Raw genomic sequence first — 27,998 nt, 5'->3', positions numbered from 1 at the left:
AACGTTAACTATGTCGCTTAGGTAAGGTCGATTAATAATTTTGGTCAATTTGTACTGTGAACTGTAGTCTTGCCATTTGAAAAAGTTTTCAATTTTCATTTGTTTAATTTTAGTTCTTGTACCCGTCCTTCCAACCGAATTGACAAAATCGTCAAAGTCACACACTTTTTTTTTGTTTTCTTAATTGTAAATCGACTTGGTAATCAACCAAACTTGGTGGTACTTAATGTTTTTGATTAATTTTAGAAAATATACAATTTTTGATTCATTAATGAGTGGGTTTCATATACATTTTATAGTTACGACTTTCTTGCTAAGTAATATTGCACAAACCCCACATACGTCAATTTTATTTACGTATTTCGTCTTATTAATTTCTGGATAATATCTATTAAAGTTACTTAGAATCAAAGTTATTGCACTATTGATCTCAGATTTTGTGTTATCTCAAATTTGACAAAAAAGTCAGTTACGACGTTCTTGCTTAGCACGGCAGAATAGAAGTTAAAAAATTTCTAATGTAGGCCCTAAAAGAATTAGCCTGTATACATTTTTTATTTCGACCTAACTCGATAAAAAAACTAACATTCTCAAGCTCAAAAAACCGAAAAGACCTTGCTTTGTGCACTTAATGTAAAAATAACTATTTATAAAGGACAGGTTTGAAAGGAAAAACTGTACTTTACAAAACATATATGTATTTATAAATTATTAATACTAAATAAAATTTTATGTACACTTCCAATGACCTAAACTCTTCATAATTCATTTTATTTAAGATCACACAATAAAAGATTATCCTTGAGCGAAACATTGTGAATCCTAAAATCGAGAAATTAAATCACCGGATCATAGAAATAAAAACACCCACCTTTTCAAATGTGTTGCCAAACTATGCTCTTTTGAAAAACTATTAGCGCAATAGAAACACGAATATGGCCTATACCCCTCATGTATCCTTTTATGCTTCTCCAAATCCTCCTCCGTATCAAATCCCTTTTCACACTTCGTACACCTAAACTTCTTATCCACACCGTGGATTTTTTTATGTTTCCTTAAAACATCTTTAGACGCGTATTTCTTGTGACAAATGTCACATTCCAAATTCCTCAGTTTTTCGGCTGGTGTTGTTGGTTCACTTGGCGGTTTAACCGTTTCTTGCAATAAGTCTTGATCGGTGTTAACCGTTTTAAAATTAACAAGTGTCCCATCGTCTAGTTGAATCAAAGACGACGAAACTAAATTATATTGCAACAAAAAATTCGATTGCAACTGTTGCAAAAGTAACGGTTCGAGTTGTGTCGATTCGGTTAATGCGTTCTGACCGGAATCATCCAGAAGATTTAACTAAAACCAACATCGTTGTTTTACCGTATTCCACCAGAAAACAGTAATTTATATATTGAATTTCCAAAGAAATTAACGAAACCACCAGAATTATACAAGGTAAGGCTGCTAAAGTACATATATTTCGAAAACTACTAATTACATAGAATTTTTTTCTCTATGCATATGATTATTTAAATCGCTACAAAAAATATTATTTCTTATGTTCAAGAAAAGCGATATTTAAATGTTGTATTTGGTAACAAATACATTAAGTTACTCGCCTCAAAAAAATTAAATTTTTATGTAAAAATTTAGACCAAGTTGATTTAAACGAATTTTTATAATTTTGACTCGATTGCTATAAAATGTTCCTTAGAAATAGATAATTAACCAGTAAAAAGAGCTGCAAGTCGTTGTAAATAATTTTTTTGTTTTTATTTTTGGTATTGTTATTTTGGTATATTTCGTCCAATATTTCAAAAACTACGAACCATGGAAGAATAATTAATATAGATTTGAAATCCTTAGACAATTCTACGTTAAATAGGCATACTTTTGAAATAAATTTGCGGTTACTGTGATGGTGATAATTTTTGTATAGGTAGGTAGGTGAATAAAAATTTTGAGCAAGTCGTATAACCAGATTATTTGTACAATTTTGACTCAATTGCTACAAAATTTTGTACAGAAGTAGATGATTAACTAGTAACGACTACAAGTCATTTTAGATCAATTTCTTTTTTATTTTTAGTAGATTGAAAAAATTAAAATCGACCATATTTCAACCAATATACCGGGTACTCAAAAACCGGTGCACCAACTCAATGAAGTGTGGTAGAGAATTGCTTACACATAAAGGTAAAAATAGTAAAAAAATTCTTTATATAAAAGTTATTCATAAATGACAAATTCTAAATAAATGATATGTGGCAACGTTGACTAACAGTCGTGATTGCAGTAGAATTTGATAAACAATAAAAATAAAATATTTTTGAAACGGTTTCCTAGGAAATAGTTCCCAGTGTTGGCTCATCTACAAACTGTGATTTTTTTATGAATTTTAATTTCTTCAAATTAAAAAAAACTGCTTAAGTCTGATAGTAAATTAAAAAATAATTATTCATCGTTTTGTTAGGAAAATAAGTTTGTAGCTCCAGAGTTTTTTAATTGTGGTTTTAGAAATTTTTTCAAAATTTTTCCCGTGATCTACACATGCGTCTCAACAACGTACCACTGAGTTGGTGCGTCAGTTTTTGAGCACTCTGTATACAAAACTACGAATCGTGAAATAAAAATGAAGACAAATTTAAAATTCCCAGACACTTTTACGTCAAAAAGACATATTTTTGACATAAACTTTCGGTAATTGTGATTTTCATGATTTTTTTATTAAAAGGTATAAGATAAGCAGAAATTTTGACCAAATTGTTTTAAACAGATTATTTGCATAATTTTGATTCGATTGCCACAAAATTTTGCTGAGAAATAGAGAATTAATCAGCAAAAAAGGCTACAAGTCAAAATGACTAAAAAGATTAATTTATGTATTTTTTTAAATTTTTATTGATTTCTGGTTGATTGGAAAAAATTAAAAACAACCATATTTCATCCGATATCTGCAAAGCTACAAATAGTGGAACAAAAATGAAAGTAGAATTGAAATCCTCAGACAATTTTACATCAAATAAGCTCTAGACATAAACTTTCGGTTATTGTGGTCTTGATGATTTTCTTATTGGTAGATGTGTAAGTAAAAATTTTGACCAAGTTCAATTATTTGCATAATTTTGACTCAATTTCTACAAAATTTTGCACAGAAATAGATGATTAACTAGTAAAGGGCGCTACAGGTCGTCTTAAATCAATTTCTATTTTTTTATTTTTATTTCTTTGTAAACTGAAAGAATTAAAAACAACCATATTTCATACCATATCTGCAAAACTACAAATCGTGGAACGCAAATGAAGGTAGATTTGAAATATCTAGACAATTTTACGTTAAATAGGCATACCTTTAAAATAATTTTTCGATTATTGTGGTCTTGATGATATTTTTATTGGTAGATGGGTAAATAAAAATTTTGACCAAGTTTTTTTAAACGGATTATTTGCACAATTTTGATTCAATTGCTGCAAAATTTTGCACAGAAATAAATGATTAACTAATGAAGAGCGCTCCAAATCGTTTTAGATCAATTTCTATTTTTTAATTTTTTATTTTTGGTAGATTGAAAACATTAAAATCGACCATATTTAAACCAATATCTACAAAACTACGAATCGTGGAACAAAAATGAAGACAAATTCAAAATTCCCAGACAATTTTAGGTCAAAAAGACATATTTTTGACATAAACTTTCGGTAATTGTGATTTTCATGATTTTGTTATTAAAAGGTAGAAGATAAGCAGAAATTTTGTTTTAAACAGATTATTTGCATAATTTTAATTCGATTGCCACAAAATTTTGCTGAGAAATAGAGAATTAATCAGCAAAAAAGGCTGCAAGTCAAAATGATTAAAAAACATTAATTTGTGTATTTTTTTTAATTTTTATTGATTTCTGGTTGATTGGAAAAAATTAAAAACAACCATATTTCATCCGATATCTGCAAAACTCCAAATAGTGGAACAAAAATGAAGGTTAATTCGATATCCCTGGACAATTTTACGTTAAAGAGGCATTCCTTTGAAATAATTTTTCGATTATTGTGGTCTTAATGATTTTTTTATGGCAGGTAGGTGAATAAAAATTTTGAGCAAGTCGTATAACCAGATTATTTGTACAATTTTGACTCAGTTGCTACACAATTTGTACAGAAGTAGATAATTAACTAGAAAAGGCCACTACGAATCGTTTTAGATCAATTTTGATTTTTTTATTTTTTATTTTTGGTAGATTGAAAACATTAAAATCGACCATATTTTAACCAATATCTACAAAACTACGCATCGTGGAACAAAAATGAAGATAAGAAGATAAGCAGAAATTTTGTTTTAGACAGATTATTTGCATAATTTTGATTCGATTGCAACAAAATTTTGCTAAGAAATAGAGAATCAATCAGCAAAAAAGGCTACAAGTCAAAATGACTAAAAAGATTAATTTATGTATTTTTTTAAATTTTTTATTGATTTCTAGTTGATTGGAAAAAATTAAAAACAACCATATTTCATCCAATATCTGCAAAACTACAAATACTGAAACAAAAATGAAGGTAGATTTCAAATCCTCACACAATTTTACGTTAAATAGGCATACCTTTAAAATAATTTTTCGATTATTCTCGATGATTTTTTTATTGGTAGATAGGTAAGTAAAAATTATGACCAAGTTGTTTTAAACGGATTATTTGCACAATTTTGATTCTATTGCCATAAAATCTTGCATAGAAACAGACAATTAACTAATGAAGGGCGCTGCAAGTCGTTTGGAATCAATTTCTACTTTTTATACATTTTTTTTTTGGTAGACAGTGAAAATAAAAATCGACCATATTTCGTTCGTTACCTCCAAAACTACAAATTACAAAACAAAAAAGAAAACAGATTCTGCATCTTCAGGCAATTTAACTTCAAATAAGTATACTTTTCAAATAAATTTTCGTTTATTGTGATCTTGATCATTTTTTTATTTGGTAGGTAGGTAGCAAAAATTTTCACTAAGTTGTTTTAAACAGACCATTTGACCAATTTTGATTCGACTGCCACAAAATTTTGCATAGAAATAGATTGTTAACTAGTGAAGAGCGCTACAAGTCGTTTTAGATCAATTTCTATTTTTTTACACATATTTTATTTCTTTTGGTAGTCTGTAAAAATAAAAAGTGACCATTACCTCCAAAACTACAAATCACAGAACAAAAATAAAACCAGATTCTGCATCCTCAGACAATTTAACCTCAAATAAGTATATTTTTCAAATAAATTTTCGTTTATTGTGCTTTTGATCATTTTTTTCCTTGGTAGGTAGGTAGTAAAAATTTCCACCAAGTTGTTTTAAACAGGCCATTTGACCAATTTTAATTCGATTACCACAAAATCTTGCATAGAAATAAATAATTAACTAATGAAGGGCGCTGCAAGTCGTTTGAAATCAATTTCTACTTTTATACATATATATTTTTTTTGGTAGACAGTGAAAATAAAAATCGACCATATTCCGTTCGTTACTTCCAAAACTACAAATTACAAAACAAAAATGAAAACAGATTCTGCATCCTCAGGCAATTTTACCTCAAATAAGTATATTTATCAAATAAATTTTCGTTTATTGTGATCTTGATAATTTTTTTCTTTGGTAGGTGGGTAGTAAAAATTTCCACCAAGTTGTTTTAAGTAGGCTATTTGACCAATTTTAATTCGATTACCACAAAATCTTGCATAGAAATAGATAATTAACTAGTGAACGGCGCTGCAAGTCGTTTGAAATCAATTTCTACTTTTTATACATTTTTTTTTTTTGGTAGACAGTGAAAATAAAAATCGACCATATTTCGTTCATTACCTCCAAAACTACAAATTACAAAAGAAAAATGAAAACAGATTCTGCATCCTCAGACAATTTAACCTCAAGTAAGTATATTTTTCAAATAAATTTTCGTTTATTGTGATCTTGATCATTATTTTCTTTGCTAAGTAGGTAGTAAAAAATTCCACCAAGTTGTTTTAAACAGGCCATTTAACCAATTTTAATTCAAATACCACAAAATCTTGCATAGAAATAGACAATTAACTAATGAAGGGCGCTGCAAGTCGTTTGAAATCAATTTCTACTGTTTATACATAGTTTTTTTTGGTAGACAGTGAAAATAAAAATCAACCATATTTCGTTCATTACCTCCAAAACTACAAAGTACAAAACAAAAATGAAAACAGATACTGCATCCTCAGACAATTTAACCTCAAATAAGTATACTTTTCAAAAAAATTTTCGGTTGTGATCTTGATCATTTCTTTATTTGGTAGGTAGGTAGTAAAATTTGTTACTAAGTTGTTTTAAACAGACCATTTGACCAATTTTAATTCGACTGCCACAAAATTTTAATAGAAATAGATTATTAACTTGTAAAGGGCGCTACAAGTCCTTTTAAATCAATTTCTACTTTTTATACATACTTTATTTCTTTTTGGTAGACATTGAAAATAAAAATAAATAAAATAGATTCTGCAACCTCAGACAATTTAACTTCAAATAAATCTACTTTTCAAATAAATTTTCAATTATTGTGATCTTGATGATTTTTTATTTAGTATAGGAGTAAGTAAAAATTTTGATCAAGTTGTTTTATTTGTATTATTTGCATAATATTCACTTGGTTACTAGAAAATTTTGCTCAGAAATAGATAATTAACAAGTTAAAAAAACTACAAGTCTTTTTAAATTAATTCATATTTTTTATTTATTTTTGGTAAATTGGAAAAATTAAAATCGACTATATTTCGACCAATATCTTATGAAATTTTACTCAAATAAACCTAATATCAAAAGACATGATTTCTATTTTTTTGAGCATATTTGAGAAATTTATACAAAATAATACTTTCAGCAGACTCACCATGGATATTAGTGTCACCAGCGCGAAAAAACGATACGCGTATCTCAAAATTAATGTTCAACTTTCAAACGCCGATTACAGTGAAACTGACAGAAACTCCGTTGTAATCGGCGTTCGAAAATCTTGGCCTTGAAGTCTTACCGGCTCCTGCACCACAAGAACATTTTCCAAACCCCCAACTTGTTCACTTTGCTCAGTTTGCTCCGTTTGTCCCAACACATCCATTGCAACGGATTCGAGCAAATTCGTAACTTTGTTTTTCGTTTTCTTCTTTGACGGATTCACGTGATAATTATTCTCGTGCGATTTTCGATGAGCCGCCGTTCGGAATTTAGCCGAACAAAAACTACACTTATAGCTTTTATCACCTGTATGCACACTCATGTGCACCTTGAGGCTAGACTTTGACGTGAAAAATGAGTTACAAACGACACAATTAAACTGTTTGTGACTGATCGGATTATGAGTGCGCTGATGCGACAATAGAGTTGATTTTAGTGAAAACTTTTTCTCGCACTTGTCACAAGCAAACGGTTTTTCCCCCGTGTGTGTGCGAATGTGGCGTATCTAAAAGTAAAATTACAGGGAACTGTAACTAAGCAAAAAAACACTAACCAAATCAGAGTGTTTCTTGAAGCTTTTCTCACAGAAACTGCACTGGTGGAAACCGGCGACTTTTTGCCGGTCTTTGTGGCTGTTAACATGTTTCAAAAAAGTTTTCTTGTTAGTGAACACTTTGCTACATTTATCGCAAGTCATTCGATTTTTCGCTTCGTCGTTTTCTTTCGCAGGTTCGACGTTTAAGTCAGGCACTTCGTTTATATTAATATCAGGTAAATCGCAATTGTTTGAAACGAATTCAGTGTCTAGATTGAACAGTAGATTGAGTTCAGATTGTGGATACAATGGTATGTTGGTAGTTAGGAGATTATCATTCGAAACTTTATCGGTTGAAGTGCTATTGGTTTGTCCATCATTAAATGTTTCGGTGTTTTGTGTTGAAAAATCTCCATTCAAGGCATTAATATTGAAAGTGTTTTCATTCATTGGATCAAACAAAACTGAATTTGTGTTCGTTGAATACAAGTTATCGCCCAATGGTAAATTGTCGCAATTGATGAAAATAGTCTGTATTTGGTTGGGATCTTGGACAAGATCCTTGTCACTGTTTGTAATTATTTGGATAGAGTTTGGTGTTATTTCATAAAATTGTTGGTCAGTTGGATTCTAAAAATTTCAGTAGAAAAAAACCTAAAAATGTGTAAAAACTTACCACAATTTCGTTCACATTTGGTTGAGTAATTAACTGGAGATTAGTGGTTTCTAGAGGATCTTGGTTATTTGTTAATAAACCAGAGTTGGATATCGAATCAGGTATAAGAAGTAGCTTTGGTTTATCAATATCCAAATTTTTGGTTTCATTAGATATGTTTTGAACAGTGATCTAAAAATTTATAAATTTAAAACTAAAAAATCACTCGACCTATCAAAACACATTCATATATCACATTCATATATTTGTGACGAAGTCACGAGTAAATTTTTTCAAGAGTAGATAATCTTTATCGTCGTGTATAATACATTTTTTTATAGCAGAACTTCAGGTTTAAGAGAAAAAAGTTATGAAATTTGTAAATTTACTTGAAGACAATAAATTTAAAACGTGTTTAAAATGCTATTTATCAACTCACAAGAAATATAAAGAAATCGATTAACATCTGCTACAGAAAAAAATTAAAGGTTTAATTTGGTCATTTAAAAGTGTTTTGTTAAATAAATTGTAATAACTAGCTTTTCGAAATAAAATTTATTAAGTAGTACTTCAATTGAAATTGCATTTTTATTAAATCACTCAGCACGATTTGAGTTGGCAACAAAACTTGTATTTTTGTAAACTTTTTTTGCAATTCGCAAAACTGTTTAGTAATCGAAAGTAAACTGATAAATGAGATGAAGTAAGGAATTTTTTATTGCTGTTGATCAAGCGAACTTTTGTGTTGCCAATTTAATTTTGAAATAATGAACCACTTTAATGAAAAACTTAATTAAACACCTGAATTCCTCTCTTTGCTTAGGTGATAATTTGATAAACTGATAAAGAATGAGTGTTTGAGTTGGCAACGTAGGCGCATAGTGTCACTTTGACGTAATATTGTTGAATATTATAATTTTATTTCAATATAAAATTTTATTAATGAGAAACCGTTAAAAGGGGGTTACTCTAAAAATAACTCCGGGTTTACCAAATTAAAACATAATTCAGTGTTGCCAACTTTAACAGTCAGTCGTGGTCACCCGGTATAAAAATGCATTTAATTAAATTAGGATACCATTACTCTAAATCATTGGATGCTATAGAAGCACTATTTGAGTTGGCAACACAATTTTGAAAACTTTTTGACTTAACATTAGTAAAACAGACTAGTAACCGAAAGTGAAGTAATGAATAGGATGAATTAATTTTTTCTTTCAAACAGTTTCTCATCAAGAATTCAAAATTTGAATTTTTTTTAAGTTGCCACTGCCATGTTGCCAATTTAATTTCGGAATTATGACCCTCTTCAATTAAAAAATTAATTAAACGCCTGATACTTTTAGAGCATTCGGGTGATCACAAATGACTACTTGAGTTGGCAACAGGATAGTGTTACTGTACATCATATATTTGACGTCATAGTGTTGCAGAATATAATTTTATTTCCATAAGAAATTTAAAGTTACTCCAGAAATAACACCTTTTTTAGCACATTAAAACAAAATTCAGTGTTGCCAACTCTAATAGTATAGTATATCCCATTTCAGTTCACAGTTCACAGAATTGCACCAGCGCATTTTATTGTTTTGGAATGGAAAATAAAGCACAAATTGAGAGTTTCTGTAAAAGAAAGAATTTTGTGTTAAACTAAATCCCAGCGACACGTTTTCAGCTAAGAAGATCCACCAGAAACTCTCAATTTGTGCTACATTTCACTCCAAAAAAGTCAAAAGCGCTGTTGCAAAATTCTGCTATAAACTGAAATGGGCTATATGTACCCGTTTATAAAATTTAATATATAATGCTTCAAATTAAATTACATCTTTATTGAATTAAAACAACGTTACTCCAAATACAAGGGTGTTGTAAAGTGCTATTTGATTTGGCAACAACATTTTTGAAACTTTTGACCTAAACAATTGGCTAAACTGTCTACTAGCCGGAAGTGAACTGATAAATAAAGTGTTTCATCAAGATTTCAAAATTGTGAAATTTTGGTTTTAAATTGCCACTCCTATATTGCCAACTCAATTTCGGAATTAAAGCCAGTAAAGTTTTTCATAAAGATTTCAAAATTGTAAAATTTTGGTTTTAAGTTGCCACTCCTATGTTGCCGACTCAATTTCGGAATTAAAGCCGATAAAGTTTTTCATCAAGATTTCAAAATTGTGAAATTTTGGTTTTAAGTTGTCACTCCTATGTTGCCAACTCAATTTCGGAATTAAAGGCGGTATAGTTTTTCATCAAGATTTCAAAATTGTGAAATTTTGGTTTTAAGTAGTCACTCCGATGTTGCCAACTCAATTTCGGAATTAAAGCCAGTAAAATTTTTCATAAAGATTTTAAAATTGTAAAATTTTGGTTTTAAGTTGCCACCTATGTTGCCAACTTAATTTCGGAATTAAAGCCGATAAAGTTTTTCATCAAGATTTCAAAATTGTGATATTTTGGTTTTAAGTTGCCACTCCTATGTTGCCAACTCAATTTCGGAACTAAAGCCGGAATTATTTTTAAAATAATTTTTGATAACAAGAATCAAGTTAGTAAGAAGTTACTTTAAAAAGTACCAGCTGCACCACTTTAAAATAAAAATCAGCGTTTTCAACACAAGCATTTAAACATATCCATTTTTTTTTGAACTGGCAATAAAAATGAGTTGACTAGTCTTTAAAAGCAGCACTTAATCAATATAACAAAATATACAGAATGTACCTGTTTTTCGGCAATAAAGTTTAATAAACACCATTAGTTCAAATAATTGTGTTATGTGTATCGTGAAAGTGCTATTTGAGTTGGTAACAAGATATGTAATTTTTGGGCGTTACAATTGGCAAAACTGTCTACTAACCAGAAATAAACTGAGAAATGAGATGATTTAAGTAACTTTTAACAAATAACTGAAGTTCAAGAATATTGGAATTAAGTTGGCAATTCTATGTTGCCAATTTAATTTCAAAATAAATTAGCCTGAATTACTTCAAGCTAGTACTTTGCATATTTTTATCCGCTTTTGTTAAAACTGAGAGCAAAAAGATGTAGATTTTTTAAATGCATTTTAGACGTTAATAAAGCAAAACCTAGTTCAAATTATTGGGTATTGTAAAGTAGGTACTATATGAGTTGGTAACAAGATGCATAATTGTTAGAAATTTTTTTTGTCTTTATAATTGACAAAACCATTTAGTAACAAATGAGATACAGTAAATATTTCTTTTGTTGTTAACACAAAAATTCATTTGGAATTAAATTGGTACTTCTATGTTGCCAATTTAATTTCCGCATTATAATCCAATTTAAGCAAAAATTTAACTAAACGCATAGGTTTTTAAATTCCAATTCTTTGCTTTTGGGTGATCAAGAATGACTGTTTGAGTTGGCAATAGTGTAAGCAGACAATGTCACTTTTCAGATATTTGACGAAATATTATTGTATTATTGTTACATTTCTATTCGTATTCAAAACTTGTACTTTAAATATCAACAACCAGAAATTGCCTACTCAATGTTGCCAACTATAAGAAGTGTATATTTTAAATTTGAGGCACTCTCGCTTCGCTCGTTCGCATTCACACAAAAAATCTGACTCACCTGTAGATCCTTCTTGTGTACGTTCATATGTTTGCGACACAACATAACACTTTTAAAATTCTTGCTACAGTATGGACAAACATAAGGCTTGTTCGTACTGTGACTGAGAGTGTGTCTCTTCAATAACGAAGCCGTTGTATATTTTTTCCCACACACTTTACATCCGAAATTTTTAACACCAGAATGACACAACACATGTTCCTTCAAAGCATGAGCTGTATAATACGACTTCATACATTGACCACACTTGTGCTTTTTTCCGCCGTTATGTAGCAGCATATGACGTTTTAAATTCGGTACTTTACTAAATCGTACACAACAAATCGGACATTGGATTTGTTTTGAATTTGTTGAATGTACGGATTTTGGTGGTGGCACTGGTAATAAACCATCAGGTGTGTTAACTAAAGGTTGCTTCAGAATTATTTCCGAGTCTTTTTCAGATCGTCCACTGTGAGCTTCTTTATAGTGGAGTTTGGCTTTTTGAATCGAACTGAAACTTTTGTTGCAAGATAAACATTTGTATTGTGGCTTCTCCGAGTGTCTCCTAAAAATACATTCTCAACATTTGGAAAAATAATCCACTCAAATAAGCCTTCAAATCAAAACTTTGAAGCGTATATTTAATTATTGTGAAGTATTTGAAACAGTTGAATCAAAGATTTATTAACACCGAGAAGGTTTTCTTTTGATATTAATCAAAAATCATTGAATAAAATCATGAAATTAATTACTGAATTGAAATACAAAGGTGGTTTTTTAAAATTAAAAAATGTTTTAGTGAAAACTAAGTTTTTGTGTTTACATCCTCGTATGTACCTTCCTTCTAGATAAAATTAAAAACGTCATTTTTTGCAGAAGATTCGCCAATGAATGTAGATTCTACACAAGCTTCAGTTTTAAGAAAAAAAATCTAAGAAAATTGCAGTTTTCTTCTAAGGTTTCATATTTGTGTTTTGAAATTTTCGAGAAGCGAGAAGTTTTTTATTTTGAAAAACAAACTCATATTTAATCGAGACGATGTGAAGCTAATACTTCAAATAAGTCTTTGGGACAAGTATCATTACTGTATCTGTATCACATTTATCATTACTAAGCGCCGTTCAACTTCTCTTAGTTTGCGGCTCATTTTTTTATTAGGAACACTTCGAGGTCCAGAAAATGGTAAATAATCAAAAAATCAATTATTGTTACGTCGAAAAATATTTATTTAAATTGGTTAAAATCATGTAATTTAGAGAATATTGATATTAAAAAATCCTCCATTTTTCATGAATTAAACTGGACGAAAAAAAAATCAGAGTAATCCTATGTATTATGTAATCTTATTTTACTCGCACATCAATTCTGTAATAAGATTGGTAAGTTACTAGTGTTTATTTACGTAAATATTTTAATTACTTTAGTGTCGCTAAGTGTTATATGATTGTGGACTGTATTTTCGATTAATTATATTGATGGTTGTAGTCCATTATCCGGCTCGAGAAACCAAAAATATGTTATATAAATGATTGTGGACTGATTAGTTGAAAACCATGTTTATCACTGCCTGATAATGCTGTTATTTATTTTATTTTATTTTATTTATATATAAGGTGATATAATTTTATATTTCAATTAAAATATAAATTGAAAACGCAACATAAAATTTAATTTTTAGTTGTTCTTATTTGTGTATTAAAAAACAAAGTTGATAATATAGTGGAACCACTGACAATCGATAAAACCAAGCTGGATCATTTATGAAATACATATTGAAATAAAGTAGAAAACACAAAAAAATAAAACAAATAACATAAGTAATAATTGAGATTTGTGTTTGATAGTCTGTTTTTATTGTCCAACTAATAAATTTTTTATGAATTAATTTTTCATTGTCGTTTTTTTATTTTACAAAAACAGGTTTCCAATTTTTTTTAGATCTTAGAACAATTCTTCCGTTACAATGATTTTCGATGTGTCCTAGTTTTTTTAAACTACTGTATTTGCTGTTTCTTTTTTGTATCATAAAATATTACCACAAAGTACTCTAATACATTTTTTTCTTAAATTTGTCGATGTTTAGTAAAGTTAGATATAAACCATTTACAATTACATTTACATTTACAATAGACAGCTCAAAACTACTAACCGGTATTTTATATTTTTACCGACATCATTGCGAAATACTATTGTATACAGGGTTAGTCTGCCAAAAATATCTTTCACTATGTTTCAAAAACAGACTTTCGCAAGTAATCCACTGTGTACTATTAAATATTTACTGTCTTTCTCTATGTATGTGAATTTTTTCAAAATTTTTCTACACTTCCTTATTATACAGGCTGTTCTGTCTGAACCCCACATTAGAAGTATTGGTAGTTCTAATAATGATAGTCATTTAAAAATTTGTATAGAACAAGGGCCTGCTCAATGAAAATATTTTCAAGATGGTGACACTTCCGGTTATACCGGAAGTCGCTAACAACTTTCTTATTTTAAATGGAAAGCTATGTTTTTCACTGCGTTTTTGGATAAGTTGAGTTATTATAAAACAGTTTTTATCAGCTTTTCTTATACCTAAGTGTAACCGTTTTGGAGATATTTAAGATTTTTTGAAAATTTTGGGATTTGCAACTGTTACTTAAAAAATCAGTACTCTCTTAGTTTTAAAGATTTCGAAATCATGTTTGAAGAATTAAAAGAAAAGGCCTATATCTGTTCTCCAGTGTGTTTAAAATTGGAAAAGAAATTAATAAACCCAACAATTTTCAGATTAAATTTGAACAACTTCAAGTACCCATGGTTAGTTTTTTCAAATGGCATGTCCCAATTGTTTTTTACTAGATGAAGAATTTTTTTCTGCATCGATCTGTATTAGCATTCCCTATACTTATCTGTGATAATTTTCAAGTTATGTTGTTTTTTTACATTGTAGAAATTTTCTTACTATCCACAGCTATTTTTGCATAGTTTGACATAAAAACATTTCTGATTAAACAAACGACAAACTCTGTTCAAAATTGTGTTAGCCGTCCTGTGAAAACAAGATAAATTCATTGAATGTTGGTTTAAAGAAACTTTAATTTCTCACTTTTTTTTTCTTGTTTCCATAACAACCTATGAGAAATGGCCTGAGAAATGGCCAGTTAATGAATTTTTCAATCCCAACAAAAAGTTATTGTAACTTGAAAACACTCAAACATAAGTATAATGAATGCTAATACAGATCGATGCAGAATTTAATTCTCTACCATTTATTGAAAATAAAACTTGTGGCATTTTATTTAAAAAAATTAGTTATAGGTTATAGGCTTTAAGTTCTGAAAATTTAACTTTCAACATTTGGGGTTTCTTATTCGTTTTTAGAAATTTAAAAACAACAAAAGAAAAATCTAGACTTCTTCTTTCAAATGAGCTAAAAAATATTACCAATTTTTTAAAACTGCAGAGTTACCGGTTTTTTAACTGGAAGGTGCCAATCCAAAAAAAAATAAATTAAAAACCTTAAATATTTCGTAAACGGCTAAATTTAGGTATAGGGAAAGCCTACCAAAATTACGTTAAAATACCTATAGTAATCCAAAAAAGCAATAAAAAATATAACTTTCGTTTAAAATAAGGAAGTTGATAGCGACTTCCGGTGTGACCGAAAGTGTCACAATCTTAAAAAATATTTCCATTGCGCAGGACCTAAGAGATTGTATACAAATTTTTAGACGTCTTTCATTATTAGAACTACCAATATTTCTAATGTGAGGTTTAGGCGGAACATCTGTATATATCACCATACGAGAGTTTGTCCGACACTTTTGAATCATCCTGTCTTATTATTATTATTAATACAGGAAGAATCTTTACTATTCATAGTCTAAAAACACTTAGGTGATTTCAGTCGTTCAGCGACTTAATTCATTCTTGAGTTAGAAAATAAGTCACTTATTTCGAAAAACTAAAGAGTGACGAATTAAGAATAAACTTAATGTCATTAATTAATAGTTTGACTTTTTATCACTTTCTGAAGCTCAAAATCTTTGTAATAAACTAAAAGAAATAATGAGCTGCAAACTAAGAAATGTAAGATCTGTTTTTTTTTTAAATTAAACGATAATTTCACTACAGAAACATGAACGTTACAAGTTAACTCCAATTTTCTTGTAATGTTATGTATATGTGTTCACTTCTGCACAAAAATTAAGTTTCAAACCCCATTCAGAAGGAAAAAAAGAGAATGTAAATAACCTTCTTAGTAGAATATTTCATGATTTTATTCTATGATTTATTAAATCGTAGTGTTCACCCCAATTCTGTTAATTTTAACAGTTTAAGAGTTTTGATTTTAAAGGCTTATTTGATAGAAACCAAACAAACCTCAAGTGCAAGTTAACCGAACGAGCCGACGAAAATTTTTTCATACAAATCGAACAAAAGTAGTTATTATTCCCAAGGTGGGTTTTAACGTGTGAAAAAAGGCTCGTTTTTAGGGAAAACGAGGCACCACATTTGTTACACTAGACAAAAAAATTAAAAAATTGAATTAAATGCAATTGTGAAATTTTACCACAAATGGTTTTTCCCTCGTATGAACCCTTGTATGTCTGATAAGATCCGACGGTTTTTTGAACTCTTTGTTACAGTAGTTACAAATGTACCATCTGACATCGTTCACTTTCTTCTGCTTCACCAAATATCGTCTGACTGTTCCATCAAGGAACGATTCAGCCAATCTGACAAAACTTGTATTGGGATCGTCAACACGTTCATTTTCCTGTACAGTCTCACTGTGTGAAGAAGGCATTGCTACTTGTTCCAGTTCTTTCAACTGATTCATTACACTCGAAATACTCGTGGAGTCTTCGCCGTTTGAATGAAACTTCGTGATATGGACGTTCAAAGAGGCAATTTTTTTAAAAATGCAAGTGCAGTGTGAACATTTATACATTTTAACGCCTGGTAAAGGCGCTGTGTGTGTTTTTTCAACATGTACCCGAAGATTGCCTTTTTGGCTGAATTTCGCCGAACATAAAGTGCACTGGAATGGTTTATGCCCCGTATGTTTACTGTAATGAATTTGTAGAGTGCCTTTTTGGTTGAAACCACGAAAACAGTATTGACACTAGAATTGTTAATTATTTTTATTGTTTGTTGGAAAAATTCTGAGGCTTACAAGGAAAGGTTTTTCTCCACTGTGGATACGTGAGTGTCTTTCCAGGAGCGAAACTCGCGAAAAACTTTTCGAACAAATGTTACACACGTGAGGGTATTCTTTGTTGCCGTGGGTTTTGCGGGATTTTTTTCCCGATAAAACCATCTTCTTCACCTGTAATTTTTTTCCAAGACTTAGGGCCGGTTTATTAAAATTTAATTCGTTGTTAAAAGTTAACAACGCGAATGGTTGAAGTTAATTACGCATTTAATTGCAGATTAACTTCTATAAACCGACACATTATACAGGGTGTATCAGAAATACGCGTCTTAATTTTAACATGTAACCGAACTCAACAAATAAAACATCTTTTCTATTCGTAATTTTTAAATAAAAAATTCGCAAATTTACTTAAAATTTGGAAAAAATAAAGCCGAACTATTTTCGTTGTGATAGAAACGGCCAATTTAAACAATTTTAAACAATAGTGAAAATTGTTGCTATGAATACAAACTAATTATTAAACAATGACTGGTTCGTTTGCAAAAAAGAATGAAGGAAAAGAGTGAAAATTTATATAAATAAGACGTTATAATTATAAATTATAAATAAAACGCAAAACGTTATTTAGAAAAGCTGTTGTTTTTGATGAGTTTTATTATTTGTGGTCCACCCTGTATAACAAAGATAAGAACATTTCTTATACTTAAACAGTAACGTAAATACCATGAAATAAAAAAAGAGAAAAAAGTTTTATTTTTGCCAGAAATGTAATTAGTTTCGCAAAATTTCCAAAAATACGCCGAATACTTAACAGAATATTTACAGAAGAAAATTTTAGCGATTTAGAAAATTTGGAATAGTAGTCAAAAATCAGCTAAAGAATTTAATAATAATAAAATAAGGCAAAACAAGGGAAATTTTGTAGTTTTGTCCTTTCTGAATATTATTTTCACTGTAATGCGATTCTAGATTCACAGAAAATAAAATGTTCTAGCACTAATTTCAACGTTTTACAGTATTACAAAACTTTTTTTACTAGTGGAAAATAGTTTCAAACTTAATTTAGACGATTGAGAAACTTAATGCAAAAAAAATGTATCGGAAAAAATATCAAATTTAGCTAATTTAGCGATTTTTCGTGTTTGTTTTCCCAAAATATATTTATTTTAGGAAATTATTTTGGATTGACCCAGGAATGCATAATCGGTCTATAACTTTTTTGTTACTTGAAATATTGCCAATCCTTTTAATTATCCGTAGATCTATCTAAATTACACTAACTATACACATGGTGTTGTATACAGGACGGTGAACCAAAGTTATATTTTTTTAAAAGCACAACCAATATATTTTTGCGTAATTAAATCTACGCAAAAAAATAATGTAACTTTGTATAGATAATATAAAAGGACAATGTATTATTGTCCTTTTTTTGTCATACGAGTATATATATATATATATATATATATATAAGGTTGTACATATATATATATATATATATATATATATATATATATATATATATATATATATATATATATATATATATATATATATATATATATATATATATACAAATCATTAGACAGCCTATGAAAAATGCTATCGATACGTGTAAAGGAATACATGATGTTTCATTTAAAAAAATGACTTATTTAACTTTTTAGGTTTTGGCACACCCTGTACATTATTTCCGTGTTTCAAGAAAAAGTCGGTTAATTCCTAAAACTACAAAGTATCCTGAATTATTCTGTAGCAAATCTACAGGAAAATATTCATAGGCGACTTTGCAGCGATTTTTCAAATGTTGGTACTTTTTATAACGAAAAGTTGAATAATTCCGAAACGAAGAGACAGACCCATAGTAGTTTACATAAAGTTACATTATTTTTGTAAGTAAAATCTAATTCTACAAAAAATATATAGGATGTGCTATTTACAAATATATAACATTGATTTACCACTCAGTATACGACATCCTGTGTATAATAAAAATATTTTTACTTTATGGACTTAAAGTCAATCTATCGGATAATGAAAACGGCATAACAATATTTCAAGTAACAAAAAAGTTCTAGACCGATTACGCACTCCTGGGTCACCCTGTATGTAGTTGTAATTAAATGAGGTTCTAACTGAAAATTGCTCCAAGAATTACAGAAAACCATTCATTTCGCACATTAAATCGTTAAAATTTTTGAGAATTTCGTTCATAAAAATGAATCTAATTGCTATTTTGTTTTAACAAAACGAGAATAATTCACTTTATCTTTTTAAATCCTTAATAAATTTATTAATTTAAATTTAAATTTATTTTTTATTATCTAGTCACGCCATTGGTTTTCAAAATAACAAAAAAAAAATTTGAGCAAAACATGTCCAAATTAATGTCATTTTTTGCCAATTGTCCGCATTTAGAGCATTTGGGATGACAGATTAATTTTTCCAAAATATTTCGTTAAACTGGAACAGGTTTCAAAACTAACATTATTTTTTCTTTTTTTTAGTTAGCAAAAATAATAAATAAATAATAAATAATAATAATTTGGTTAAAAAATAAACTGGAAAAAATATACAAAAAAAATCATCCTTGCAAAAAATTTCCCTAAAATTGGAACAAAAAAAATAGTAAACTGGGTGTAAAAATATGAAATTATTAATTTTCCAAAATTATTAATTAATTTTTCAAACATAAAAAAGCATAAAATTTCACTAAAACTGAAACAAGAAAGTAGTAAACTGGGTGTAAAAAATTAAAAATTATTAATTTAATTTTTCAAACAAAAACTACTTTAGCGAAATATTGTCAAAAATAAGCCAAACAATTACCGAATTGTGTCGAAAGTAGTTACCTTAAGTCGTTTTCAAATATTAAGCACTTTTTTGACTCCACTTTGTTTTTTCTCTAGGTTTAGTTACACCTTGACAAAAAACTATTAAATATACAGTTTAAAATAACATAATTTTTTGTAGCGTTTTAAAAAATATGGATAAAAAGTCAACAAATAAGACCGAAAAAAGTAATATTTTATCAGCAGTTTTGACGAAATCATTTAATTTTTGCGTAAAATTTCGCTAAACTAGACAGAAAAATCATTATTTGTTACGTCTTCGAACGATTTAGCGTATTTTGTAGAAAGAAATACAACTATAGTGGCGGTCAGCTCGATTTGCGTGTGCGTCATCAATTTCATTTTTTCATTACCAACACAAAGCTATAAAAAATTATCAAAAACAATGCAAATTTAAACAGCTAAGGGCTATCTAAGGGTGGTATCCTTGAACATTAATTTACATGTGCACTTCGACAACACCGTCAAGTGTCACGAATTTGTCAAACTGACATTGACAGTAAATTATAGACGTCATCGCATGGTTGTCGAAAGTGTTATCGGTGTTAATCGCAAGTATTTTCTGTTCGTTTATTGTGTTTTGTGATTTGCGTTTCGTTAGGTTTTTGATTCTGCGTTTATGAGTTCTTGTTTTGTGAATCTGTATTTCTTGTATTTTTTTAATTTAAACACTTCGTAACCTCAAAAAATATTTGATAGTTTGTCACCGCTATGCCCCTGCTATGTAAACGTAGTGACAGAAATGTCAGATGACGCACACGCAAACGGAGCTGAGCTCTACCATAGTTCGCGAAATTGTAAAAAAAGTGAAAAAATATAGACAAATTGAACTGGGTCAAAAATTATACTCCTAATATTAGTATTGCTATTATTATTATCATTTTTCACACAAACATGCAATTACTTTTGGAAATTACGTCAAAATTTCAATTTTTTTGTGATATATCACAAGACTTCACTAAATCGTGCTAAAAACATTACTAAATAATTACTAAATTTCACTAATATTTTTTTCTGGTGTTTTAGATATTTTGGAAAATTAATTTAATATTTTCGCAAAATTTCGATAACTGACAAGAAAAAACAAGAATTATTTTTTCGGTTTGAGCGGCTTAGTTTTCCGGTCAGAAACACTACTAGTTCATAAATATACAAAATAAGTTAAAAAAGTGTAGAAGCATATTTTTCAGAGTTAAAGAAATATTACATTCTTTTCGTAAAATTCAGCTAAAACCGAGTAAAAAATTCTAAATTAGATAAAAAATTAGATTACTTTGTAATTTTGTAATTAGAACCATGTAATCGAGAGTGGTTAACTTCCAAGTCGCATTTTTCTTCATGAGCTAAACCGGATCACAAAATCATCAAATAAAATTGGAGCTAAAAAACAACTAACTTGTTTTTGTAAATTGATATAATTAAATTAATTGCCTTAATTTAGTTTTATTTGCTAGCTAATCAGATGTGACTCCTTACCTTGACATGATGTGAAATGTGCTCTTTATAACTTTTTTGATCATCCAATTGAACACTACAGTAAGTACAAACCAAATTATTATTTTCCTTGGCGGTATTTTCCAAATGACTATGAAAATGTTTTTCTAATTCTTCCTAAAAACAAATAACAGTAAAAGTAATTAATAAAGAAATCAATCTCACTTCTTTTTCAAATTCAGCTCCACATTCTTCACAAGTGCACAATTCCTCAACTTGATGCAACATTAAATGAGATTTTAAACTTGCCAATCTTTGAAACGAAATATTGCAAATTGGACAAGTAGGCTTCCCTTCACTATGCATTGCCATATGAATTTTTAAATTTGTTTCCACATTATAACCTACTGAACATTTCTCACATTTGAATTTTTTTATACTTCGGTGCCACATCATGTGTTTTCGATATAAGACAAGTTTTTCGAACACTTCCTTGCATTTGGAACACTTGTATGTTTGTTTAGGTGAAGTTTCCTTATTTACACTAAAATATTAGTTATTAATAGTATTAATATTAGTAATTAATAAGTAATGTAATTTGTAGTTTCAAAGAGAGATCTATCATTAATAACTATTTTACATTTTTAGCAACCTTATTTAAAAAAATAATTCGGTAAAATACGGCGATATTAATTTTAAGTTTTTGACATATAATAAAAAATACTTTTAAAAAATTTGTCACTACGGCCAAAATAAATAATTAAGTAAAAATAAAAAAATAAATAAACGTAAGCAATAATGAAAAAAAATTGTTGTGCTCAAAACATTATTTGTTTAAGAATGAGGTAAACTTATTTGATTATTATTTTCAGATTGTTAATTAATATTTATTACAAGGAATTTGAAAAAATTATAAAAAATCACATGAATACAAAGAGATATTAAATAATTATTAACAAACGCCGACCTCTGCGCGACTATCAGTTTTTGAGATATAGTAAAAAATATTTTAGAAAATTTGCCTTCCATTTTTATTAAACTCTTAAAATTCTAACTGGTAAAGGGAGTTGGAATTTTGTTTTCTGGTTTGGCAATACTTAAAAAGGCAGTCATCTGGTGGCAACATTGCTTCAAATGACAGCTTAACACCGATAGTCAATGTTGCCAACTTAATTTTAAAATCACAGACATGTATAACGTTATTATGACTTTCTTACGTTACTGTTGGCTTGTCTGGAGTGGCGTTAGCCACCGGCGTAACGTCAACAGGGGGCAAATAAGTTACTTCGATTTCTTGTGGCAATCCTTCATTAACCTAAAAATAAAAACAATTACACAAGAATTTAATGCACAATACTAATACTTGCCTCATTTGCGTCTATAATACAAACTGAACCATCAGATAATTTTTTAATGATTGCATTTTTGATTATGCGAAATTGTTCAGGTTTTTGGAGGATGTTATTTTCCAAAGTATCCACTGGTAGGGCGACAAAAGTCGAAATGTTATCCATATAACTTCCTTCAGCCATTTCAACATATAATTACGAAATTATCAAAAAATAACTCTCGGTTATTTGTAGGTTAACTCACTAACAACTGTCACATTATGCACTACAACAGAATTTTAGTAATCCCGAATTGATAATTATAAAACAACGACACACTAAAATCACGATTTGTCAATACCGTGACGTTGGAAGCACTTAATTACTGGGCCAGACCCGTAACTATAATTATTTAATACATCACTAAAGTTTTCCAAATTCGTGCCAATAATAATTCGCGAAATGACGACACATTGTTACACAACTGTCAACAAAATTCTGTGAAAATGTCTCAAGCAGTTAGGGCTGCAACAAAACAAGTTAGGCCAATTCTATCAACCGACCCGCACGAAGCTCGACGAAGAGTCCTAAATTTGTACAAAGCTTGGTATCGCCAAATCCCATACATAGGTTAGTCAAGTGGACATAACCTCACTTCTACTAACTTTTTTCCAGTCAAGCAATACGATATTCCGAAAAGTGTTGATAATTTGAAAGCCAAGCTGCGAGAAGAGTTCAGGAAGAATGACCACATCAAAGATATTCGTTTGATTGATATGTTGGTTGTGAAGGTTAGTAAAAAAATGTTTAATTTCTTACTACAGTGTGTGATTTAGGGCCAAATGGAGCTGAAGGAAACGGTTAATTTTTGGAAACAGAAAGGGACTTTAATGAGTTATTTCAAAGACACCGTTGAACCCAAACAAAAGGATTTTTTGTCGAAGTTTTTTTCAGGCCATTAGATAAAATGTAATAAAGTAGTGATAATGTATGCATAAACAAATTAATAAAGCGATACGAGTAGCTCTGATAATTTATTATTAATTAACTCGGCAACATTCAAGCATACAATAATTGTTACATAACCTCCAAAGTCAATCGTAGTTTGTGTTTTAAACGCGTCAAAATGCATTATGTGGTGTTTCCCGCCGTGTTATTATTAACTTTTTCGTTAAATTTATCATCGGGTGCGTTCCCCAACGTCTACGGCCCCATCAAACAACAGCCAAGTGAAAACCCGGGGTTGCCCCTAATCCTAACCCCACTTATCGAACAGGGGCGGATTAAAGACGCTTTAACCGCATCGCGCGTTTACTTCAACGGTTTCAAAACCATCGAAAGTTACTCCGGGTACTTCACCGTGAACAAAGCGTACAATTCGAACTTATTTTTCTGGTTTTTCCCCTCACAAACCGACTATGCAAACGCACCGGTCGTTTTGTGGCTACAAGGGGGCCCCGGGGCCACCTCCCTTATCGGGTTATTCGCCGAGAACGGCCCCTTTGCCGTTATGAGGCAACATGGGCTCAAATTGCGCAAGTATTCCTGGGTTAAGACACATTCGGTCATTTATATCGACAATCCTGCTGGGACCGGTTACAGTTTTACCAACAATGGGTTCTGCCAAAATGAGACACAAGTGGGGCTTGATTTGTACAATGCGCTTCAACAGTTCTTCCTGTTATTCCCCGCGTTGCAAAAAAATGATTTTTTCGTTTCGGGGGAGTCCTATGGGGGGAAGTACACCCCAGCGATTGCGTATACTATTCATACGAAGAACCCCACAGCTAAATTGAAGATTAATTTGAAGGGGGTTAGTATCGGGAACGGGTTAACTGACCCAGTTCATCAGCTTGATTATGCCGATTATTTGTACCAAATTGGTTTGATTGACTCAAACGTGCGAAGTACTGTGAAGCAGTACCAAGACCAAGGGATTAAATACATCCAGAGTAAAGACTGGGTCAAGGCGTTTCAACTGTTTGATAATCTCCTCAACGGCGATTTGAACAACCACACTTCCCTCTTCAAGAACGTGACAGGTTTCGACAATTATTTCAACTTCTTGTACCCCATTGATCCGTCTAATGAACTGATTTATATGGGAGAGTACATTCAGAGAGATGATGTGAGGGCGGCAATTCATGTGGGGAATGCAACGTTTCATGGGGAAAGTCAGGAGGTTGAGCTGAATCTAATGACGGATGTTATGCAGTCGGTTGCCCCCTGGGTTGCAGAATTGCTGAGTCATTATAGAGTGTTGATTTACAACGGACAGTTGGATATAATTGTGGCGTATCCTCTTACAGTTAACTATTTGCAAAATTTGAATTTCTCCGCTGCTGATGAGTATAAAAAAGCGCAAAGGTACAAATGGTACGTTGATGAGGATTTAGCTGGGTATGTGAAACAAGCCGGGAATTTGACGGAGGTTTTGGTGCGGAATGCTGGGCATATGGTACCAGCGGATCAACCCAAATGGGCGTTTGATTTGATTTCAAGATTTACTCGTAATAAACCGTTTCACTTGTAATCTGTGTTTATAATATTATGTAATACCTACTTTGATATTTCTTATGTGTATACCCAAGAACTTTTTTGTCTCTGAAATAAACATATAATCTTTTGTCGTTTTCTTTATCACATCAGTGCAAAATATCACCAGGTGATGTGCTTTCCAACAAACTAAATAAAACAACATAACATATACCTACATTTTAATCGACCATATACTTGATTGGAAGAAGAAAGAACAAAAGGTGTTTGCAAGATAATATCTTTATTATTTGGTAAAATCGAAAGGAGATATCGTAACACGGTGGTGGATGAAGTTGTAACACACATTAACAAGAATCGACCATTCAAAGAAAATACTCTAGACCGATTACGGAGACTTTTGTTTTCCAATATTTTTAATATTTTTCCCTCTTTTTCTGTAAACAAGTCAACTGTTTAAGTTTCTTTATTTTTCACTTGTATATTATTGCTTTTTTCGTCTATGATACGCGTTATACAGGGTCGCTAAAAAGTATAGATACAGTTAAATATTATTAAAACTATTCATCAAAACTTATTCATATTTGGTGTATGCTAAAGAGTATATAAATTATATCGTTTCAGATGATTATTAAATTTCTGTCTCTATTTGTTCTTCAGATACAAGGCTAACTTGATTTTTTTGTAATAGCAGCATGGGTCAAATGTAATATTTTTGAGAAGAGGATGCATACCTTAATTTAATCGAAACTTAAAAATTTTGAAAAATGTAAAATTTTGTTAGCCTTGAAAATGTTGACTTATCTATCGTTAGCTTTTTCTGTTTAAATATTGACCAAAAAATAAGTAAAAGTTGAAAAAAATTGTTAAAACATGAAAAAGAACACGTTTTAAGTAAAAAAATTAAACACGAAATATTTGATTTTTATGCTTGATTAAAATGATTTCCACTAACTTCTTAGCTTTCTGACTCCATTCCATGACAAAGCAACATGAGAATTTTTTTCGCTCAGTTTTACTTAAATGTTATTAAACTAATTACTGCACCCAAGTTTAATTTTTGGCTAATAGACGAGCGACAGATATCGCTAATAACAGTATTTATAATGATAACTTAGTTTTACTATTCCAGAAATTTTTTAAACTTTAATTTTTTTCTTTTTTAATAAAAGTAAAGTTGAGTAACATCACTGAATTCAGGAAAAAATGCTTTTTTAAGAATGATTACATTTGACCCTTCGTGCCATTAAAAAAATCAAGTTAGCTTTGTATTCACAAAATAAATGACGATAGAAATTTGAAAAAGCTCTCAGATGATAGAATTTACACACGTTTAACTGTTTATCAAATTTTAAGGTTCTTTGTTAAATCGTTCTGAAAATATTTAACTGTATCCATACTTTTTAGCGACCCTGTATAAACCTGTTCATTATGCCCTAGGGCCATAAGAAGTGGGCATAATGATTACGCTCGCTAATTCGTACTAATGCTGACAAAAATAAATCATTTTATTTTCATATTCTAAGTGAATCAATGAATTCAGGAAAAAATGCTCTTATAAGAATGATTACATTTGACCCTTCCTGCCATTAAAAAAATCAAGTTAGCTTTGTATTCACAAAATAAATGACGATAGAAATTTGAAAAAGCTCTCAGATGATAGAATTTACACACGTTTAACTGTTTATCAAATTTTAAGGTTCTCTGTTAAATCGTTCTGAAAATATTTAACTGTATCCATACTTTTTAGCGACCTTCTATAATTCTGTTCATTATGCCCTAGGGCCATAAGAAGCGGGCATAATGATTACGCCCGCTAATTCGTACTAATGCTGACAAAAATAAATCATTTTATTTTCATATTCTAAGTGAAAAATAAAACGTTATATGCACCACGGGCACAACTCGATTTTATAAATCTTGGACAACTTAAAATCTCGGGCCGGAGGCCTTCGACTTTAACTGTTGCTCTCGAAAGTACACATCTTCATTATGCTTTTGGTGCATAAAATACTATTAATTTTTAAGTTCGGTTTTTACTGTGTTCACTTTTATAAGTATTTTTTTTAACTTAATTTTTTTAGACTTGTTCAATTCGTTTGTTGTTTCTTTCTTTTTTACATTTTTTGTATGACGAAATAAACTTCTTCTTGAAGAACAGTGAAAGAGTTTTTTTTTCTATCAATTAATCAAATTTACTTTGAACTGAATTAACAATTCTTATCTGGATATTTATTTATATGCAAAATATAAAATGAAATATGTATTATTTTTACTATTACTATGTATTATTAGCATTATTACGTACAACGGTGACCAGAAAAAAGCCCACACGAAAAATGCGCACAGGAAAAAAGCTCACATACATAAAAACCCACAAAGAAAAAAGCGTACGTCGAGAAAATCTCACATGAAAAAAAGCTCACACAGAATAATGCCCACATGGAAAGAAACTCACACTAAAAAAAAAACACATAGATAAAAAATCACGTAGAAAAAGGCTCACACAGAAAAAAAAACACAGAAAAGGAATAAGCTATTACGTTTTCTCACTGGTTCCTATTCATTAATAAACTGCTTTTTTTCCTATTCCGCTCTCATAACTTATTAAAAAAAGCATTTTATAGCATTTATTTAAATTCACGATAGGTACTAGTACGGGGAGTTGTAAAAGCGTACGCATCGATGCTTTTCTTGTTTAAGAATTACTCAAAAAATGCACTATAAGTATTTTGCATTAGGAAAGAAAAAAAAAAGAAAATCTTACTTTTACCCTAAACGTTACGTTGTGCACTTTTGATAATACAGCTTGCGGTGATCAATGATTTCACATACATATTTAGAGATTGCGAAAACATTGAATGAAATTCATCAATCGTTTGGTATTGATAATAAAAAAATAGCTGGCACCGTGACGGACAATGCGAAAAATTTTTGTAAAGCTTTCCAAATTTTTTGCGATGATGACATCAATGACAAGGTTGGCTTTCCTCCGCAAATAAAAAACGATAGGGCGGATGTTGATGCGGTAG

The 27,998-nt window shown here is 30.0% G+C and overlaps 3 protein-coding genes across 3 annotated transcripts; 2 read left to right on the top strand and 1 right to left on the bottom strand.

Annotated features, from left to right (window-relative positions):
- Positions 1-686: 686 nt before the first annotated feature.
- Positions 687-22,927, bottom strand: LOC100141752 (zinc finger protein 236). Its single transcript, XM_015978167.2, has 14 exons — positions 22,810-22,927; positions 22,510-22,756; positions 22,360-22,457; positions 21,368-21,686; positions 21,185-21,319; positions 16,875-17,027; positions 16,269-16,823; positions 16,079-16,218; positions 11,729-12,275; positions 8,159-8,329; positions 7,501-8,112; positions 7,027-7,452; positions 872-1,347; positions 687-822 (listed from the first exon to the last, which is right to left on the bottom strand). Exons 2-14 carry the CDS (start codon positions 22,672-22,674, stop codon positions 771-773), a joined length of 3,849 nt encoding a protein of 1,282 aa, XP_015833653.1. The 5' UTR covers positions 22,675-22,756; positions 22,810-22,927; the 3' UTR covers positions 687-770.
- Positions 22,926-23,493, top strand: ND-B14 (NADH dehydrogenase (ubiquinone) B14 subunit). Its single transcript, XM_964226.4, has 3 exons — positions 22,926-23,100; positions 23,146-23,261; positions 23,307-23,493. The coding sequence occupies exons 1-3, from the start codon at positions 22,977-22,979 to the stop codon at positions 23,430-23,432; spliced, it is 366 nt and encodes a 121-aa protein (XP_969319.1). The 5' UTR covers positions 22,926-22,976; the 3' UTR covers positions 23,433-23,493.
- Positions 23,482-25,096, top strand: LOC657714 (uncharacterized protein). Its single transcript, XM_964156.5, has one exon. The coding sequence runs from the start codon at positions 23,597-23,599 to the stop codon at positions 25,001-25,003; it is 1,407 nt and encodes a 468-aa protein (XP_969249.1). The 5' UTR covers positions 23,482-23,596; the 3' UTR covers positions 25,004-25,096.
- Positions 25,097-27,998: the final 2,902 nt, after the last annotated feature.

The sequence above is a fragment of the Tribolium castaneum genome, chromosome 2 (genome assembly GCF_031307605.1).
Source record: "Tribolium castaneum strain GA2 chromosome 2, icTriCast1.1, whole genome shotgun sequence".
Classification (NCBI taxonomy): domain Eukaryota; kingdom Metazoa; phylum Arthropoda; class Insecta; order Coleoptera; family Tenebrionidae; genus Tribolium; species Tribolium castaneum.
Note: the sequence above shows the minus strand (reverse complement) of the source record. Positions and strands in the feature narration are given on the sequence as shown.

Excerpts from the sequence above, each read along its gene's own strand:
- LOC100141752 (XM_015978167.2), bottom strand. The coding sequence starts at position 22,674 with ATGGCTGAAGGAAGTTATATGGATAACATTTCGACTTTTGTCGCCCTA. Across the intron at positions 12,276-16,078 it reads TCGGTTAACTTGCACTTGAG|GAGACACTCGGAGAAGCCAC; the intron begins GTTTGTTTGGTT and ends ATGTATTTTTAG. Across the intron at positions 8,330-11,728 it reads TACACAAGAAGGATCTACAG|ATCACTGTTCAAAACATATC; the intron begins GTGAGTCAGATT and ends ATAAATTTTTAG.
- ND-B14 (XM_964226.4), top strand. The coding sequence starts at position 22,977 with ATGTCTCAAGCAGTTAGGGCTGCAACAAAACAAGTTAGGCCAATTCTA. Across the intron at positions 23,101-23,145 it reads TCGCCAAATCCCATACATAG|TCAAGCAATACGATATTCCG; the intron begins GTTAGTCAAGTG and ends ACTTTTTTCCAG. Across the intron at positions 23,262-23,306 it reads TTGATATGTTGGTTGTGAAG|GGCCAAATGGAGCTGAAGGA; the intron begins GTTAGTAAAAAA and ends TGTGTGATTTAG.
- LOC657714 (XM_964156.5), top strand. The coding sequence starts at position 23,597 with ATGCATTATGTGGTGTTTCCCGCCGTGTTATTATTAACTTTTTCGTTA.